Here is a 17408-nt window from a genome sequence, read left to right on the forward strand (position 1 = left end):
GGTCAATTGGAAACTGCAAATGTCTCTTGTAAGCCTTCAGGGAAAAAAATTTTCAAAATGATGCACGCCATTTAAAACTTATGTCAAGACTTTGGACATGCCACATTTATTAGTCCACCTTTTCACGACTCGGAACACTCTTATTAAACATGTGAACGTTTCTGGCATCATCAGCAGCTTTAAAACTTGGACAACAATGACACGGTGTCCAATAGGCTACAGAAGCACCTGATGCTGCATCTCTTCCATGTGTAAGGTAGACCGGATCCAACATGCCTTCCAGCTTGCCCTTCAGGCTTTCCATATGTCTGCTTCTGAGATGAAACGATGCAAAACAGGAAGAATTGGGAAAGGAGTGAAGATTCAAAATATGTTCCTGGACCTCACACCCATTGTTTCCTCTGTGACGTCTCAGCTCTAGCTGCCAACAGGGATATTGCAGGCACACTTCAACATCCGCAAAGCACTCAGGAGTGCTTCCCTACCGCCTTCCTTTCTTAACTGTGCAGAACTCTCATGGCAGTAAAACAGAGAGTCAATGGGGTTTGATGCTCATGGTATCAATTTAGAAAGACCTCCTGCTGCCATAGGAGCTTGTTCCGAGATATCCTCCTAGATTCTCAAACCTTTGACAATTGAATCAGAGAAAAAGCTGGGAGAATAAATGAGAGCCGAGCCTCCTCGGCCTCAGTTCACGAAGACTAGGACAGCCTCTCGTGCCCTCCTCCACGTTTCACTCTCTTTTGATGTATTTTATTGATTTTTTTTACAGAGAGGAGGGGAGAGGATTAGAGAGTTAGAAACACCGATGAGAGAGAAACATCGATCAGCTGCCTCCTGCACACCCCCTACTGGGGATGTGCCCGCAACCAAGGTACATGCCCTTGACCGGAATCGAACCTGGGACCCTTGAGTCCGCAGGCCGATGCTCTATCCACTGAGCCAAACCGGTTAGGGCTCACTCTCTTTTGAAAATTAAATTCATCTTAGCTGATTAGCCTGCTTTTGTGTTCTAATTGCAAATATATTCTTTTAAATGTATGGCAGTCAATCCTACTGGAAATGTTTTGGCCTCTTAAAGTGTATTCCATTAAAAACACCACAAAACCTGAGGCAAAAAAGTGTAGGGTGAAGTGAGGGGGCTGATTAGAAGTGTTAATTCTTTCCTGTCAGAAAGCAAAATATTCAAACACCAACAAATAGAATTGGCTGGGGATACTGTCTCCCCACAATTCAGGAAGTCAACCCACATTAGGCAAAGGCCACATTTCAAAGTGCAGAACATCTGGGCCCATGTATGGCTAAGGCCCGAAGTACTGCAAAAAGCATATGCACCATTCAGGAACGCGGCACTTGGAGGATAAAGCACATTAGTTCTAAGTGATGTAGGAAGATCAAAGCACGTGTAACATTTCAAGACATTCTATATTTATTAGACAAGATATTCAGGTCTTAACATACTATCAGGGCTAAATTTAACATTTGACAAAGTGCTTGTATATGGCCGTTCTTCCTGCTTCTGACACTACACTTATTTATATTTACTGCATATGAATCCTAAATCTAAATGAAAACTGGTGTTCAACCTCAAAATGTACACCCTTGAGGAAGGTAATAGTATAGGATCTTGCAAAGGCTGGGGACAACTGCTGCCTGTTCGTGAATCTGGAACAGCTCATCCAAATTCTTAAGCCCACTCATGTGGGTCAGACACCGAGAATCGAGTTCCTGTGGCACGGATTAAGAGATAGAGCAGAAAACTCATGCTGGCACTACAGAGAAATGAGGAGAAGTCTGGTGGGCCATCTTTGACATGGCACAGGAATTCTGGAAATACAGCTATTGAGACTAGAAATTAGATTTACTGAGCTATTTAATATCCTAAAAAAAAAATCTGTCATTGAAAAAAATCAAACTAAATATTTGTAGTCAAGCATAGTCAACTCTAAAAGTGCTTCCACAAAGGAAAAACAACAACAATAACTGGGCAAATTACTGCTGAATAAGCATGATTATATGAGAATAAAATTATATGCAAGAGGGAGAATTTTGTCCTTAGTTCTCTATATATGGAGTTAGCTCTGTAGCATAAAGTTCTCTATTATAAAGTATTCATAAGTGCTATGAAATATTAAGAAAACCTACTCCTTTTCATTGTTAGTTTATATTATTTGAAATTAAAGGAGAAAAGTATAGTATTTAAATAGCATTCACATCAATACTTGTAAAGGATTTATCATAGTCATAATTTGTTTTTAATTCTAGGTTATGGGAAAGTACACTAGTTAGTTAGGAGGCAGAAAAATACTCTTTGCTTTGCTTAATCTTCCTAGGTGTCTGGTACAGATTAAGTCCTCTTAATATAAACATTATGTGGGATGTCTACATATTTTTCATTATACTAAAATTCCAATGTCCTAAAATTCTTAGGAATTAAAACTACAATAGGATAAAATTGGGAAAATAGAGTGCTTGCAATATGCAAGGTTTAAAGAGTTTTAATATTTCTTTTAACAGGATTTGCCTTCATTTAAAAGTTCTAAGAGATTGATCTGAGTATGAAATTGCCAGCAACTATAGCATAGTCCTTGGGGAGACAAGGTCATTGCAATGAAACCCTTCCTTTCAGTATTGACAGCTCGCGAGTGCCCAGCACTTGTCCCCAATTTATGAAGACTTCAGTCTACCCAACAGCGGAGTGTGGAATTTGTTTCTCTTCTAATAAAACTGAAGCAGTAACAGCATCACCCAGTTACACATTAAGGTGACTTAAAGGACACAAAAATACAACTATTTATGACACGGAGTTGTGTGAATACTATTCCTAAGAGACTTTAAATCTTTACTACCCAACTTCTGTCAAACACTTTGAAGCACAGAACTATATGAAGAAAGCACGTGGCATTCAATTTCTGACAATTCATCCCCAAAGAAGGCAAAGCACAACAATAACAAGTCTCTGAAATGCAAATCCCATGAAGTGCAAATTTCCAGAACACAAAGTCAACCTAGAAACACGTTTCACATCTCAATGAGTTCTCTTTTTAAATTAGGAAGCTCAGTATATAATTGTCGAGCAATCTGAAAATGATTTTCCAATGTTTGTAGTCTTTTTCTCCCTCAAAAATATATTCACTGGTTCATTTTCCATATCCAATTTTCACATTTACTAGTTCAAAATATCGAACCTCACAGGAATATCTTTCCTCTTCACATTTCCAAATGTTAGGTAGATTTTACTTAAATCTCATAATAAGAACACCACTAGCCATAACATTCTCTTATATTTAAGCTTAAAGTAAATCTGAACAGCTCAGAAGGGATACATTTTGAATCCTCCCAACCAGAGAGTTGAGAATGAGCACAACTTCCTTCGATTTGTCAAGTGAGCACTGTAGGTAAGCACACAAAGAGACAGTCATCCCAAGAACAAGGTACTATTTTTTTTGACGCTCTAACTCTGCCTGGGCATAAGGGGGCGCAGAACCACGCTATCCAGGAGAACTTGGAGACGCCGAGGGTCTTAGACTGAGCTTGAAAAGGGAACCACCTGCTTTCCGCCCACATAAACCTCCTCAATATTTCGGTCATCTCCTGAAAGAAAAAATCATGGCACCGTTTTGTGTCAATTAGTATTTTTAAAGATACATACAAAGTGTCCCCCCAAAATGTATACAACACTTGCACAGCTGAGAGCTCAATTGATGTTTCTTTCTTTTCAGACTTAACCCATTGGAATATATAATTGTTCAAAATATATACACATTTTTGGGGATACCCTGTATATATATTTTTGTTGTTGAGAATATTAAAGATATCCCCCATTCCCCGCCTCTTTGCTCCCTCCACCCAGCATCTGCCCCACCCTAGGCCTTCACCACACTATTGTCTGTGTCCATGGGCTATGCATGTATGTATATAAGTTACTTGGTTAATCTCTTCCCATCCTCCTCCCCTCTGAAATAAGTATTTTAATTGCCCCTGGGAGAGATTTAAAAGCAAAACACACTTCTAAAAGAAAACATAAAAAAGACAGCCTTTGTTTCTCTCGGATTGTTTAAAATATAGACAGGGGGACATGACCAATAGAAGATGCTGCATCTAATTTGAGAACTGGAGTCTGAAATCTGCTGCTAAGGCAGAAATCACATAAAGCTGAATTGACCCCTGTCACTGTCCTTTCAGTTGAAGTGATTGGTTTGCCTTTATGGCCCCAACTGTAAAGGAAGTACTTAGCTTTACACCCCAGAATACACTTAGCGTGGTGAGATTCAGGACCTGAGAACTGAGCTCCACAAGGAATGCAACAGGTGTCTCTCCCATCCCAAGTTCACTCAGGGCTCAGAGGACACTCAACCGAGGGGGAGGCAGAGTAGAATCTTGTACATTATTTATTTCCCTCCCTCAGTGAATACAACAGAATGTGAGTATGTGAAAAAGCATGTGTGAAAAGATCCCACCACATCCTTATCGTGAATACGACCTGGTAGGGCAGCTCGGGATAGAGAATGAGTGTAGGGGGAAGAGGCATGATTAGCCATCCCCTGGGCCTGCCACTCCTCAGATTAGGATTTATGACTGTATGTTCTAGAGGAGCATGCCAATTTCACATTGTGTCTTTAAATATTGTGCCACAAATGGACTCTATGCTGAGAAATGTTTTTAAAAAACCAAAGCAAATGATCACACATAGGGTTTTACATGTGGTATCATAAATGCAGAGAGTCATACCCAAGATAGAGACAAAGAAAGATTTTATTTAGCATAGAGACATATTTCTACTTACCTAGATAGAGAAACTTCTGGATAAAAGCCTAAAATGGAAAATAAAGGTAATAATAAGAAATAATTATTTTTGTGCGTTTAGAAAAATTCACAGTCAGTAGTGGGTTGGCAAAACCCAGAAATATAAATTCATTTCTCAATGGTAAAATCTACTTTTATTAATGAAAAAGAAGTGGTCTTTTGCTTAAAAAGAAATAGTGACTATTAACAAATGTTTATCTATTGCCTGAAAGTTCTTGGTATATAAAACCTTGGAAACTTTAGAACAAAAGTGCTACATAAATTAATGAAATAATGCAAATATTTTAAGAAATGTATATAAGAAAAATGATTGAATGAATAGGGCTGAGCCTTATTCCAAGAAATCCATTCTAATAAAGGAGCAAAAGAATAAATAATATAAAAATAACAACCAGCATCTGTCTTCTAAAAACCCCCACTATGTTATATTTACATATTTTCTTTTATAAGTGGATCAATTTATAAATGGTAATTAATGTTTTTAGAAAAACTCAATATTTTATAACTAATTGTTATTAAAGTAAGAAGAACCAGTTTATTTTCTATATAGGGAAACACTTTATAATAAAAGGAACAAAGTAATAAAACTCATTTTCTTATAATTAAGAAAATCAATGTAGCATTGTGGTCAATCACCCAGACTCTGGAAGTTATGAAGTCCTGGGCTTGAATCCCAACTCTATCTACTAATTACTAATTACTAGCCATGAATCCTTAGATAAATCACTTAACCTCCCTAAGCCTCACTGCCCCACAGGTTACATGGCAATATAAATAGTATCTGCCTCTCATAAGGGTTGCTTTGATCATTAAACAAAATTACGTAAGCAAGTGCTTAATGCTATACCATCTAGCACCCAGCAAGTGTATTCAGTAAGTGCTAGCTATATTATGGCTTCTTATAGCCCAAACCATTAAAATATACAAATATATTCAAAATACAAATATTCTATTAGTACCATTATTGCTAACATTATTGTCATGAAATTATGTTAACTTAAAAATCTAGCTTCCCTCTTAAAAGTCTCTTGTATTCCATTAAAATGATTGTTGCTATTTTGTTTTCTACAAGGAAGCTTCTGTGATTACTTCAGGAAATAGATGCCTTTTGATTAACTTTTTTTTTACTTACGTCACCAACAAAATCCCCAGAAAACAGGTCAATGGGAGAATCGGATGCTTTGGGGTTGATCAAGAGGGCATCAAATTCCTTGCCCACTTCAAAGTTTCCAATTTCTTTGTCAAGCCCCAGGGCTACAGGGTGGAATAAATTAAGAAACAGTATTTTGAGCCATCAGACCATGTCAATGTCCCAGTTTGCAAGGACAAAGTCAGCCAACATGTCACTAGAAAAAGAATTAGTAAAAAAAAACCACACATACGTTTTCCTAATTCATATTATTAATCTTGCATAAATGAAACTTCCAATGTATTAAGAAAGTACACAACAAGAAGTAAAAATTGCCGAAACCGGTTTGGCTCAGTGGATAGAGCGTCGGCTTGCGGACTGAAAGGTCCCAGGTTCGATTCCGGTCAAGGGCATGTACCTGGGTTGCGGGCACATCCCCAGTGGGAGATGTGCAGGAGGCAGCTGATCGATGTTTCTCTCTCATCGATGTTTCTGACTCTCTCTCTCTCTCCCTTCCTCTCTGTAAAAAATCAATAAAATATATTTTAAAAAAAAGAAGTAAAAATTAAATTTTTTTAAAAGTACATAAAAAAAGAAAAAAGAATTAGTATCTTAATAGTGAAGTGTAAAAACTCTCTCATTCCAACAGGTCACAAGACTTAGACTTACAGAAATCAGAGTAAGCACAGGGAAAGCAAATCTGAGAATAAAAACAGTTCCCTTCATCACCATGATCATAATTCTGATAGTGTCTCTCTATTTCAGCTCTATCAGTCCAGCTGGTCTATGACTTTCATTCATCCCTCCAAGAAACATGGCAACTGACAACATATCTTTTTTTCTTTTTGCCTCCTAGTCTCCCCCACAACACTCCTCTCCTTGCCCTTCTGGATCCTTTCGTTGTCTGAAATAGCTGACAAGATCTATTTTCATGGCCGTGAAATAAACCTCAAATAAATAAAAAATAATTATCCCTTTGCACATTGGCCAATGCAGACATATCCATCACAAGTTCCTTAGGTTAAATCCTTGGAAGAGAAAAAATTCACTTCTGAAAGTAAACAGATGCTCATGACTTAAAAGCCCCAATCCTTTAAAAGCAAACCAGCCCTAACCCGTTTGGCTCAGTGGATAGAGCGACGGCCTGCAGACTGAAGGGTCCCAGGTTCGATTCCAGTCAAGGGCATGTACCTTGGTTGCGGCACACCCCAATAGGGGGATGTGCAGGAGGCAGCTGATTGATGTTTCTCTCTCATCGATGTTTCTAACTCTCTATTCCTCTCCCTTCCTCTCTGTAAAAAATCAATATTAAAAATAAATAAAAGCAAACCAATTTCTTTGCAACCTCAAAGATTTTCTGGTTGCCAGAGAAGAATGGTTTTCTAAAATAGGGCATAGGTTGATGTGTCTATTAATTTGATCCACCTCATGGCTAGCATTCATGTTCCATGTGTATTAGATGACAAAGAGCATCTCTTTCACTGACATGATTTAGTTTCACAAGATGGGAATAGTTGACTTTCCTGGTCAATGAAGGTATTGAATCTTGAGCTCAGGAAAGCCTGTAATTTGAGAAAGGTGTACACTGAGGTACCAAATGGAAACAAGCATAAAGGGAGGGTCAACTGGAGTGCAGCACTTTTATTTAAATTCTTACATGTGTTTTTTCTATTCTTTCACTGTCAGGATACGGTCCAATGTGAAAATATTGGATGGCATGTCCCTGTTAGACAATACCTAGATTATATTTCTACTAGATTATATCTCTCCTAGAGGCCCAGTGAATGAATTCGTGCATGTGTGGGGTCCCTCAGCCTGGCCTGCGATTGGGGCCAATTGGGGCTGGCTGGCTGGGGGAAGGGACTGTGGGAGGTTGGCTGTGGGAGCGCACTGACCATCAGGGGCAGCTCCTGTGTTGAGCATATGCCCCCTGGTGGTCAGTGCTCATCATAGCGACCAGTACAACTGGTTGTTTAGTCTACCAGTTGATGGTCACTTAGGCTTTTATATATATAGATGGATGTATGAATATGTATTGGCAATGTGCTAATCACTGACTTAGAAACCCTACTTATTCTTAAAAGGTTATTTAAAGGGCACCTCTTTTATTCTCAGAAAAGAAAGATTTTTTTTAGCTAAAAATTCTTATAGGAAGACAGGGGAGCAAAAATAATTAGAAATGTTAAAAGCAGTTAGGTGACTTCTACTAATAGTGTGTAGAAGGACTGAATGTTATAGAAAAAAATCAATGGAAATTCTCTCCTCCTTCACCCATTTTCCCTTGACAAAGAAACATGACAAATATGTTTTTAATAACTGTATTCAACATAAACTTGTGTGTTTAATAGACCAGATAACCAGGTTCATTTGTCAGAGTTTGATAATATATATAAACTAATTGAACTATTTATTCGAACCTGGAGATTTCAGGCATGAACTAACCAAAGAAGACATAATTGCTTTTGGTGAATTTGTAAATGGACCTAGTTAACATCATTGCAGTAAGGCCCAGCTGGGTTGGTAAACACCTTAAATGCATTTCAGGAAATACAGTTTTGCTGCCTTTAGAGTGAATGTTGGCTCTGGGAAGGGGATTTATGCAACATCTTGAATATAAAGGTCGTGGCAAGCCAGGAAGATGACACACTTTAAATAGAAATCCATTAATCTCATTTCACTCTGACTCTTGTAGAGACATGAGTTAAGGAGAAGAAATTCCATAACAGTAAGCCCTGCAGCCAAGAAAATGGATTTGGAAGCTATACAGCAAGGCAGAAATGAGTTGGTAAGCACCCTAGGCTGGCTTGATCAGACAGAAAAAATCTTGATGAAGCAACTCACAGAGAGCCTAGAAGAAAAAAAGAAGGCACAATTTAAATACAACTCATTTGCACCATGAAAATAAGATGGTTGGCCAACTGCTTGAACTCAGATGCACAAACACAGTGAGGGTGGGGGTGAGGAGCGCTACACTTGTTAAAAGAATGGTGACTTAGAACATGGAGCTTCACATGAAATCCTAAGACTTAGAAATGCAAGGAGCATGACCTCTACTTGGTTGTCTTGAAAGGTTCTTGATGATATTCATCATAGCCCTGAGCATTCAAAGAAGAGCCAGGAAGTTTCTCTTCACAGGATATTTTTGGTTTTCATCCTCCTCCATTTTTAAGACCCAGATTAGCTATATATAAATCTACACATCTATCTACACTAATAAATCTAAGACTTAGAAATGCAAGGAGCATGACCTCTACTTAGTTGTCTTGAAAGGTTCTTGATGATATTCATTATAGCCCTGAGCATTCAAAGAAGAGCCAGGAAGTTTCTCTTCACAGGATATTTTTGGTTTTCATCCTCCTCCATTTTTAAGACCCAGATTAGCTATATATAAATCTACACATCTATCTACACTAATAAAAGAGAAACATGGTAAAATTAGCTTTATATAAATCTACACATCTATATATATATAAAAGCCTAAGCGACCTCAGGACTGAACGACCTATGATGCACACTGACCACCAGGGGGAAGACACTCAATGCAGTAGCTGCTCCCTGGTGGTCAGTGCATTCCCACAGCCGGAGCACCACTCAGCTGACCGACCCATCCCAGTGGTCCACCAGCCCAGTGGCAGCCACTCACTCCTTCAGTAGTCCTGCAGGTCCAATCTCCGGAGAATGGGCCAGGCACCAACAGACCAGCGCCACTGGCCTCCTGGAAGTTGGCCTTGGGCACTGCGGCCACTTCCCCTCCCTAGAAGCTCCGCAAGGAAGAAACAATATAAAAGTGGCTACCAGGTGGCTCCCGACAACCAGTGCAAATGTCAGTGGGATGGATCCGGATCCCAGGCTGGCAAGGGCATCCCACCACCTGCCTGGAGGGCCAATCGCATCCTGGCCCCCCATCCCCCTCAGGACTCCACCTGTGCACGAATTCATGCACTAGGCCTCTATCTATATTTGTCTTGATATGTATATTGTTATCTCACATAAGCTACCTAAGGTTTCATGCTATGTTCACTATCATTCATCTAGAATACACCACAATGCTAAAGTGACTGAAAGCAATACAATTACTAATTTCTATTTTTCCCCCATAAATATAGTTACATGTGAGAACTGGGAAAAGCTGGTGAACAATATTTGCATATCAACCCACTATATTTCAACATCTCTCTCCACTTAAAGAGACTTGGGTAATTACTGTACTTAATTACATAAAGAATGCATACTCTCAGCTGGGATTTACACAGGAAGGTATCACAGTGAAAGGGTAAGAGCCTACACTCTGGCATCAGATTTTGGATTCAAATCATGACACAGTATAGCTTGAGAGCTGTGTAAGCTTCCACCAGGTACCTTGTTGATTAAATAGAATTAATAACAGTGGTTGGAGGTAAATAACAACATACATAACGCATGTTGCATAGTACCTACCACATAGTAAGAACTCTTGGCTATTATTTTTATTTTTTAAGTATATTTTTATTGATTTCAGAGAGGAAAGAAGAGGGAGAAAGAGATAAAAACATCAGTGATGAGAGAGAATCATTGATTGTCTGCCTCCCACAAACCCCATACTGGGAATTGAGCCCACAACCCATGTGCCCAGACAGGGAATCGAACTGTGAGCTCCTAGTTCTTAGGTCAACACTCAACCACTGAGCCACGCCAGCTAGGCATATTTTTACTATTAGTATTATTATCATCATCTTCACTCGGGGCAAGAGTGTATTACTTGACTCAGTGGAAAAACTGATTATTTTAAAGAATTTGTATGCATGTGACCAATGCAAATAAATCCATTAAAACAATTAATATGGTAACTGTGTATTAATCATCTCTTCTGCCAAAGAAAGGGAGCATCCTGAAAGAATTATGCCTCCACCACATGCTTGAACATGGACTTACTTGCTAAGTTTGGGGTATGCTATATGAGATGTAACCGTCATGAACATTGGATGCATGTACCTTCATAGTACATCCAAGAACACAGATTGGCATGGTGTACATTGTTAGAGGAAAAAAATGGTTATTACCTTGGCTGCCTCCGAGAGTCGCTAGTCTGAATACCTCTTTGAGGGTGAGGCTTCTCTCATTTATCTTAGTAAATGAAATGGTATTGGAAACCATCACTGCTCTTCTGATTGCATCAAGTATGGAAGGTGAATAACCACCAGCCACATCTAGGATAGAGAAAATAAAGCCAAAACAGTAACCTTATGAGATAAAGGGAATATTAAGTATATAAGGTTGAATTTGTAAATTTTATTTTTCAATTACAGTTTATATTCAATGTTATTTTGCATGGGTTTCAGGTGGACAGCATAGTGGTTAGACAATAATATATATTATAAAGTGCTCCCCCCGATATTTCAAGTACCCACCTGGCACCACACATAGCAATTACAGTATTATTGACTTCATTCCCTATGTCGTACTTTACAGCCCCATCACTATTTTGTAACAACCAACTATTAATAGGTTAAGTGTTTTGTTTGTTTTAGTGACAGATATTGAGTCTTTAATATACTTCAAAGATAAGATCTATAAACACAGACTAGACATAGACTAACATGTAAAGGAATTAAAAACCAGTAATTAGTATCAAATGTGCACCTGCATTAGTTTCCTAGGGTTTCTGCAACAAGTTACCACAAATTTGGTGGCACAGAACAGCAGGAATTTATTCTCTCACAGCTTTGGGGCAGAAGTCTTAAATCAGTGTTCACAGGCCACGATCTCTATAAAGGCTCCGAGGAAAAAAATGGTTATTACCTTGGCTGCCTCCGAGAGTCGCTAGTCTGAATACCTCTTTGAGGGTGAGGCTTCTCTCATTTATCTTAGTAAATGAAATGGTATTGGAAACCATCACTGCTCTTCTGATTGCATCAAGTATGGAAGGTGAATAACCACCAGCCACATCTAGGATAGAGAAAATAAAGCCAAAACAGTAACCTTATGAGATAAAGGGAATATTAAGTATATAAGGTTGAATTTGTAAATTTTATTTTTCAATTACAGTTTATATTCAATGTTATTTTGCATGGGTTTCAGGTGGACAGCATAGTGGTTAGACAATAATATATATTATAAAGTGCTCCCCCCGATATTTCAAGTACCCACCTGGCACCACACATAGCAATTACAGTATTATTGACTTCATTCCCTATGTCGTACTTTACAGCCCCATCACTATTTTGTAACAACCAACTATTAATAGGTTAAGTGTTTTGTTTGTTTTAGTGACAGATATTGAGTCTTTAATATACTTCAAAGAAAAGATCTATAAACACAGACTAGACATAGACTAACATGTAAAGGAATTAAAAACCAGTAATTAGTATCAAATGTGCACCTGCATTAGTTTCCTAGGGTTTCTGCAACAAGTTACCACAAATTTGGTGGCACAGAACAGCAGGAATTTATTCTCTCACAGCTTTGGGGCAGAAGTCTTAAATCAGTGTTCACAGGCCACGATCTCTATAAAGGCTCCTGAGAAGAATCTTCCCTCACTTCCCTCAGTTTCTGGCGGCTCCTGGCAGTCCTTGGCTTGTGGCAGTGTAACTCCAATACCTGGCTCCAACTTCATCTGGGTCTTCCCTCTGTGTCTTCAAGTGTCTCTCATTTTCTCTTATAAGACACCCATCATTGGATTTAGAAAACAATTTATTGAGAAAATTTTGAGAGCTATCTTATTATGTTGCTGCCTTACAGGATGACTTAATCATCCTATACTCTTCTGGTTGTTATGTTAATAAAGTTCCAACGAAGGAACAATATTGTGCAGATCAAAAAAGAAACCCTGGACTACATAAACCATGGTATTTTAGTCAAACTTTTCTTCCAGGGATTCATAGTGCCATGTCTTCTTGTACTCCAAGGATGATGATAATGTTTTGAAATTTTCTTCTGGATCCTGAAGTAAATCATTTGCAGAAATATGCTCATCCTTTTATTCTTTTTGATACTGTTTTCTCTTGCTTTGCAATATGTTCACTAAGCTTCCTGTGGGTTTCCTCTTAATATGGAGCAAGTCAGGACCTACCTACACTTGATACAGATACAGTGAATGACCTGCTTTTGAAACTGCTCTCTGTCAATGATATCAGTTTAAATAATCTTCTAAAGTCTAAAAATGAAGTGCAAATTCATACACAAAGGTCATGTTTAGGAAATAGTGGAGCATAGGGTGGCTACCACAGCAGAGATGATGTGAAATGCATTCTCCAACTTAATAAGCAAATTCATCATATTTAAGCAAACATTTGGTCAATATACCAACATTGCTATCTCCCTTGTAAGCCAATCTTTATTGACTAGTATGTGTCAGATTTTTTTCATTTAAGCCTCAAAATAAGCTTGTAAGATAGATATCGTTATGATTGTTGTTATTGTTACAGAAATTAGAAATTGAAGCCTTAACAGGGGTCCTCAAACTGCGGCCCGCCGAAAACATTTATCCAGCCCGCCGGGTGTTTTTGCCGCCGCTGCCTGTTGCTTAGCAGCCGACTAGTTTTTTTTTTAAACTATAGTCCGGCCCTCCAACGGTCTGAGGGACAGTGAACTGGCCCCTGTTTAAAAAGTTTGAGGACCCCTGCCTTAGAACATTAATTTGTTCAATGTCTTACATCTAATAAGTGACAGTGAGAGCTTTACCTAATTGTTTTAAGCTATTGCTACACAATCAAAAGCCAAGAACTAGAAGTTAGGTGATGAATTTAACTCATAGAGACCAAACTCCCAGGAAATTTGAAAGCAAATACCTACCTTATTTTGCATGTCCACTAAATTTTTAATTAATTGACTATACTATGTAACAGAAACTCTTGGACATTTTTCCTTATCTATTAAAGCTTTTCTGTTAAGGTAAAACAGCCAGTTTCCTGCCTTAGCACCTGTGAATATATCCAGGTATTACACAATCTCAGTGATTCAAAGCTTAAATTAGAATTTTTAAAAAAAAAAATTAATTCTTTTTAATTCATATAAAATTAAGGAAAACTTCTACATTAGCATACCTATCTAAAAATATTAATAAATCTCTTTGTGTTATTGTGTGTCTTACCAGGAATTGCTTGGTATAAAGTTAACTAAGACTTGAGTTATTCCAGACTATCATTGTCAATAAGCAAACATGCTCTTGAATATTAGGAGGACAAGTGCATCAAGAATGGAAAATAAGTCCTTGTGCCCTACACCCACTTAAAAAGAAATTTATGTCCTAGCTGGTTTGGCTCAGCAGATAGAGCGTTGACCTGTGATCTGAAGGGTCCCTGTTCAATTCCAATCAAGGGCACAGGCCCTGTTGCAGGCTCAATGCCAGTAGGAGGTGAGCAGGAGGGAGCCAATCAATGATTCTCTCTCATCATTGATGTTTCTATCTCTCCCTCTTTCTTCCTCTCTGAAATAAATAAAAATATATTTTTAAAAAATTTAGTTCATTCACACACAATAGTAAAAGGTTCACAGTTGATACGCCTAGACATTTGGGTCTGATGCATGCTTTCAAAGTTAGTAGCACTGCACAAATTCGGGAAAAAATCATTTAAAAAGAGGCATCCTTAATTTATCAGCCATTGAGAATGTCCTTCAGCCTAGCAAGCATCAGACTGCCCGTGGGAATGGAATCTCATTTTGTTAAACACTGCTTACAAGGAAAGCAAGTTCTGTAACTCAGAGTTCTCGATGCTGGCATAAATTGAGTCTATGCTTGCTATGGCAAGGCCAAATAATTTTCTTTTGAGACAGAATTTGTGATGGCACATTTATTGAAAACTAAAAACATACAAAACCAAACTATTAAAGCCTTGCCAGAGGACAAAAAAAAAAGAGAAAAAAAAATCAAGGACTTCTTTAAATGAATCTCTAAAACACTAGAGAAGGACCTATCCTTTAGAGCAAGCATGTCAAACTCAAAGGCTAACATGGGCCAAATAAATGAGGCATGTGGGCCACAGGCCGCGAGTTTGACATGCTTGCTTGAGAGCCCTGACAGTAAATGCAGAGAATAGCTTTCAGAAGCTTAGTGATATCCAAACGTCTTCCTTTGCATATATCTTCTTACTGCTTCCAATCTCACTATTTTATTAGCTCAAGATATTGTTACCAGAAAAATAAAACTAATTTTTTAACATGGAAATGCAACCTGAAAATGAGTCCCATTAGAACGTTATGCACTTAAGCAACCAGTTAGCCATGGCCCCAAATGGTGCACTACTAACCTGTGCCCAGCCCTATTTTCACGTCGTGTTTCAGCACTTCTAGCACATTGAGTAAGCCGCTGCTGAGCCTGCAGAGAGAGGAGACTGTCACAACCAGGACACCTATGTGGGCCCAACAAGAGAAGCACCCTAACAGCAGTGATGGAGATGTCACTGAAACTTGTATTCTCCGTCACATCAGCGCTAATGCTGACACACACACATTCATCAGATCAGAACATCTGAGTCCTGGAGTAAAAGCAGACCACAAAGGAGCTTAACTCCTGGCACAGAGGTTAATCTCAGGAGGGTACAAAGGAGCAAGAGCAAAAACAGGAAGCAGGGGATCGTTTGCAAGGAAAAGTAAAGGAAGAAATTAAATCTTGCAGTTAGTCCAAAAGTCTTACCGGTCTTTAATACTTTTTTAACCAACCCATCCTCCTATGTTAGGAAGTAGAAATGATAAAGCTTTGTCTTTCCTCTCCGTCTCAGATAATTTGTTACCCTGAATAAGTAGTGACGTTTAAGATCAAAGAAAGGGAGTATAACTGGAAAAGGGCATGCAGGCTGGTGAGTCCAGGCCTGCCAGCTCAAATGAGGCCACTGAGGAAGCAGAATCTAGGAGAGATGGTTCCTGTGCTGAAGTCTGGACCTCGTGGCCCTGAGCTTACTAGATATGTGCCTTTCTGAAGAAACAAAGGAAAACTAAAGCGATCCTTAGAAGTCTGAGAAGATGCAAAGGTCAAAGTGGTCTGCTCAAAGACACACATGATTATAATTTTCAAAGCCCCAATGTCCACGCCATAAAACTCTCAAAGTTGTTGGAGAAAGAATAACAGTGGCCATGTAAACAGAAATGTATCCATAAAGAACTTTAAACCTTCATTTGGATCACGTTTTAGTTTAGATGTTGTGTAACTAACGGAAAGGGTGTTACACCCTTCCCCTATCTGGCCACTAGATCATAATTATGATCACTAAGCTGTATATGGGCAGAATTCCCTGTCATGCGTTACCACTCGATGTCTCAAAACTGGAAGCCTCTAGAACCTCTCAGAACACTCTAGAAATAAGTCGCTGTGTTTCTTGTGCCTTCCCATGCTGCCACTGACATAGGTTTTTCATTTACAAGGTCCCTAGACTTCTAACTGCTGACACCTCCAACTCTTTGCTGAGGGCTCTCTTCAGCCAGTAGAGCCTGCTCCGCCCTGGTCTGGGGAAGGTCAGAAGCTCCAGGGAATCAATGCCTCTTCATCCCACCCAGCAATCACCCAATAATAACTGGTGGGTGTTTGAGTATAACCAGGTCCCCCACCCCTTGGGCAGAATGACTTGGAGGTCTGCTTTGGACACTGACTTCCTGGGATTTCCAGAAGGATTAGACTCTAGGAGCCCATGCTGGTAACTCAGTTAATGATGCACTCTTTGCTGACCTCCTTCCCTTCTCTGTCTTACTCCCCTAAAGGTGTTTCCTGCGATCACCTCCCCAATAAGCTACTTGTACATGAATCCTCGTCTCATGGTCTACTTCTGCAAGAATTCAAACCAAGAGAACACAAAGTAACCCTCGAAAAGATGAAAATCTAGCAGAAGCTAAATAAATGTATTGAATGAATATATGAGTGATCCACCCCAGCCTTCCTCTAAGAGGAAGCAGCTCTGTTCTGGGTTGACTAATACCAGAAAGGAGAGCGCCTGCCTGTATCTAATCCTGGACCATGAATTCTGCACCTAGCATCCATGGGTCAGCATCTGGGATCTATGAATTCCCTGAAATTAAGTGCAGCATGTCTATATCTCCGGACTTTTTTTCCTGAAGATACAGGCCATAACTTTCATCCGATTAACTTGTGAATATATAACCTTTCAAAATGTTAAGAACCAGTTGTAAATAAAGCTTTTGCATTCTGGTGAACTATAAAGGGCAAGGTCGCTCTCATGTGAACTGGCATCCTATCTGATCCAGCAGGTGACATTCACCATATGTAGGGTGTGGATTTCCAGTAGCACTGCATCATTTCTACTAGTGTGAGTGTTTCTAGTAGTTGGCACAACACAAAGCAATGGGAAGTGAGCACCTCTCCCTGGAACACCTGCTGGAGTGTGTGCCCTTTCGGGCCCTGCTGTAAGTTCTCAATGCTATTGGTTCGGAACACTTTCTGTTGCATTTCCACTTTCCTCTTTTGCACAAACTCAGAAATTTTAAGAGCTGTGGTGCTCTTCAAAGACATACTCTGCAAAAAAATGCCCTGTTAAGTGCTTTCTTTCTC

At 39.1% G+C, this 17408-nt stretch overlaps 1 protein-coding gene across 1 annotated transcript in view; it reads right to left on the reverse strand.

Moving 5' to 3' along the window:
- Positions 1–1406: 1406 nt before the first annotated feature.
- Positions 1407–17408, reverse strand: part of GDA (guanine deaminase) — a 37500-nt gene continuing 21498 nt past the window's right edge. The window contains exons 6-11 of the mRNA XM_014541231.1: positions 17119–17357; positions 15160–15227; positions 11714–11860; positions 5939–6060; positions 4787–4814; positions 1407–3594 (exon numbers count right to left, since the gene is read on the reverse strand). Coding sequence (XP_014396717.1) covers positions 3524–3594; positions 4787–4814; positions 5939–6060; positions 11714–11860; positions 15160–15227; positions 17119–17357 — 675 coding nt within the window. The 3' untranslated portion in view covers positions 1407–3523. The remainder of the gene's footprint in view (positions 3595–4786; positions 4815–5938; positions 6061–11713; positions 11861–15159; positions 15228–17118; positions 17358–17408) is intronic.

The sequence above is a fragment of the Myotis brandtii genome, unplaced genomic scaffold, assembly GCF_000412655.1.
Source record: "Myotis brandtii unplaced genomic scaffold, ASM41265v1 scaffold266, whole genome shotgun sequence".
In the NCBI taxonomy this organism is placed as follows: Eukaryota; Metazoa; Chordata; class Mammalia; order Chiroptera; family Vespertilionidae; genus Myotis; species Myotis brandtii.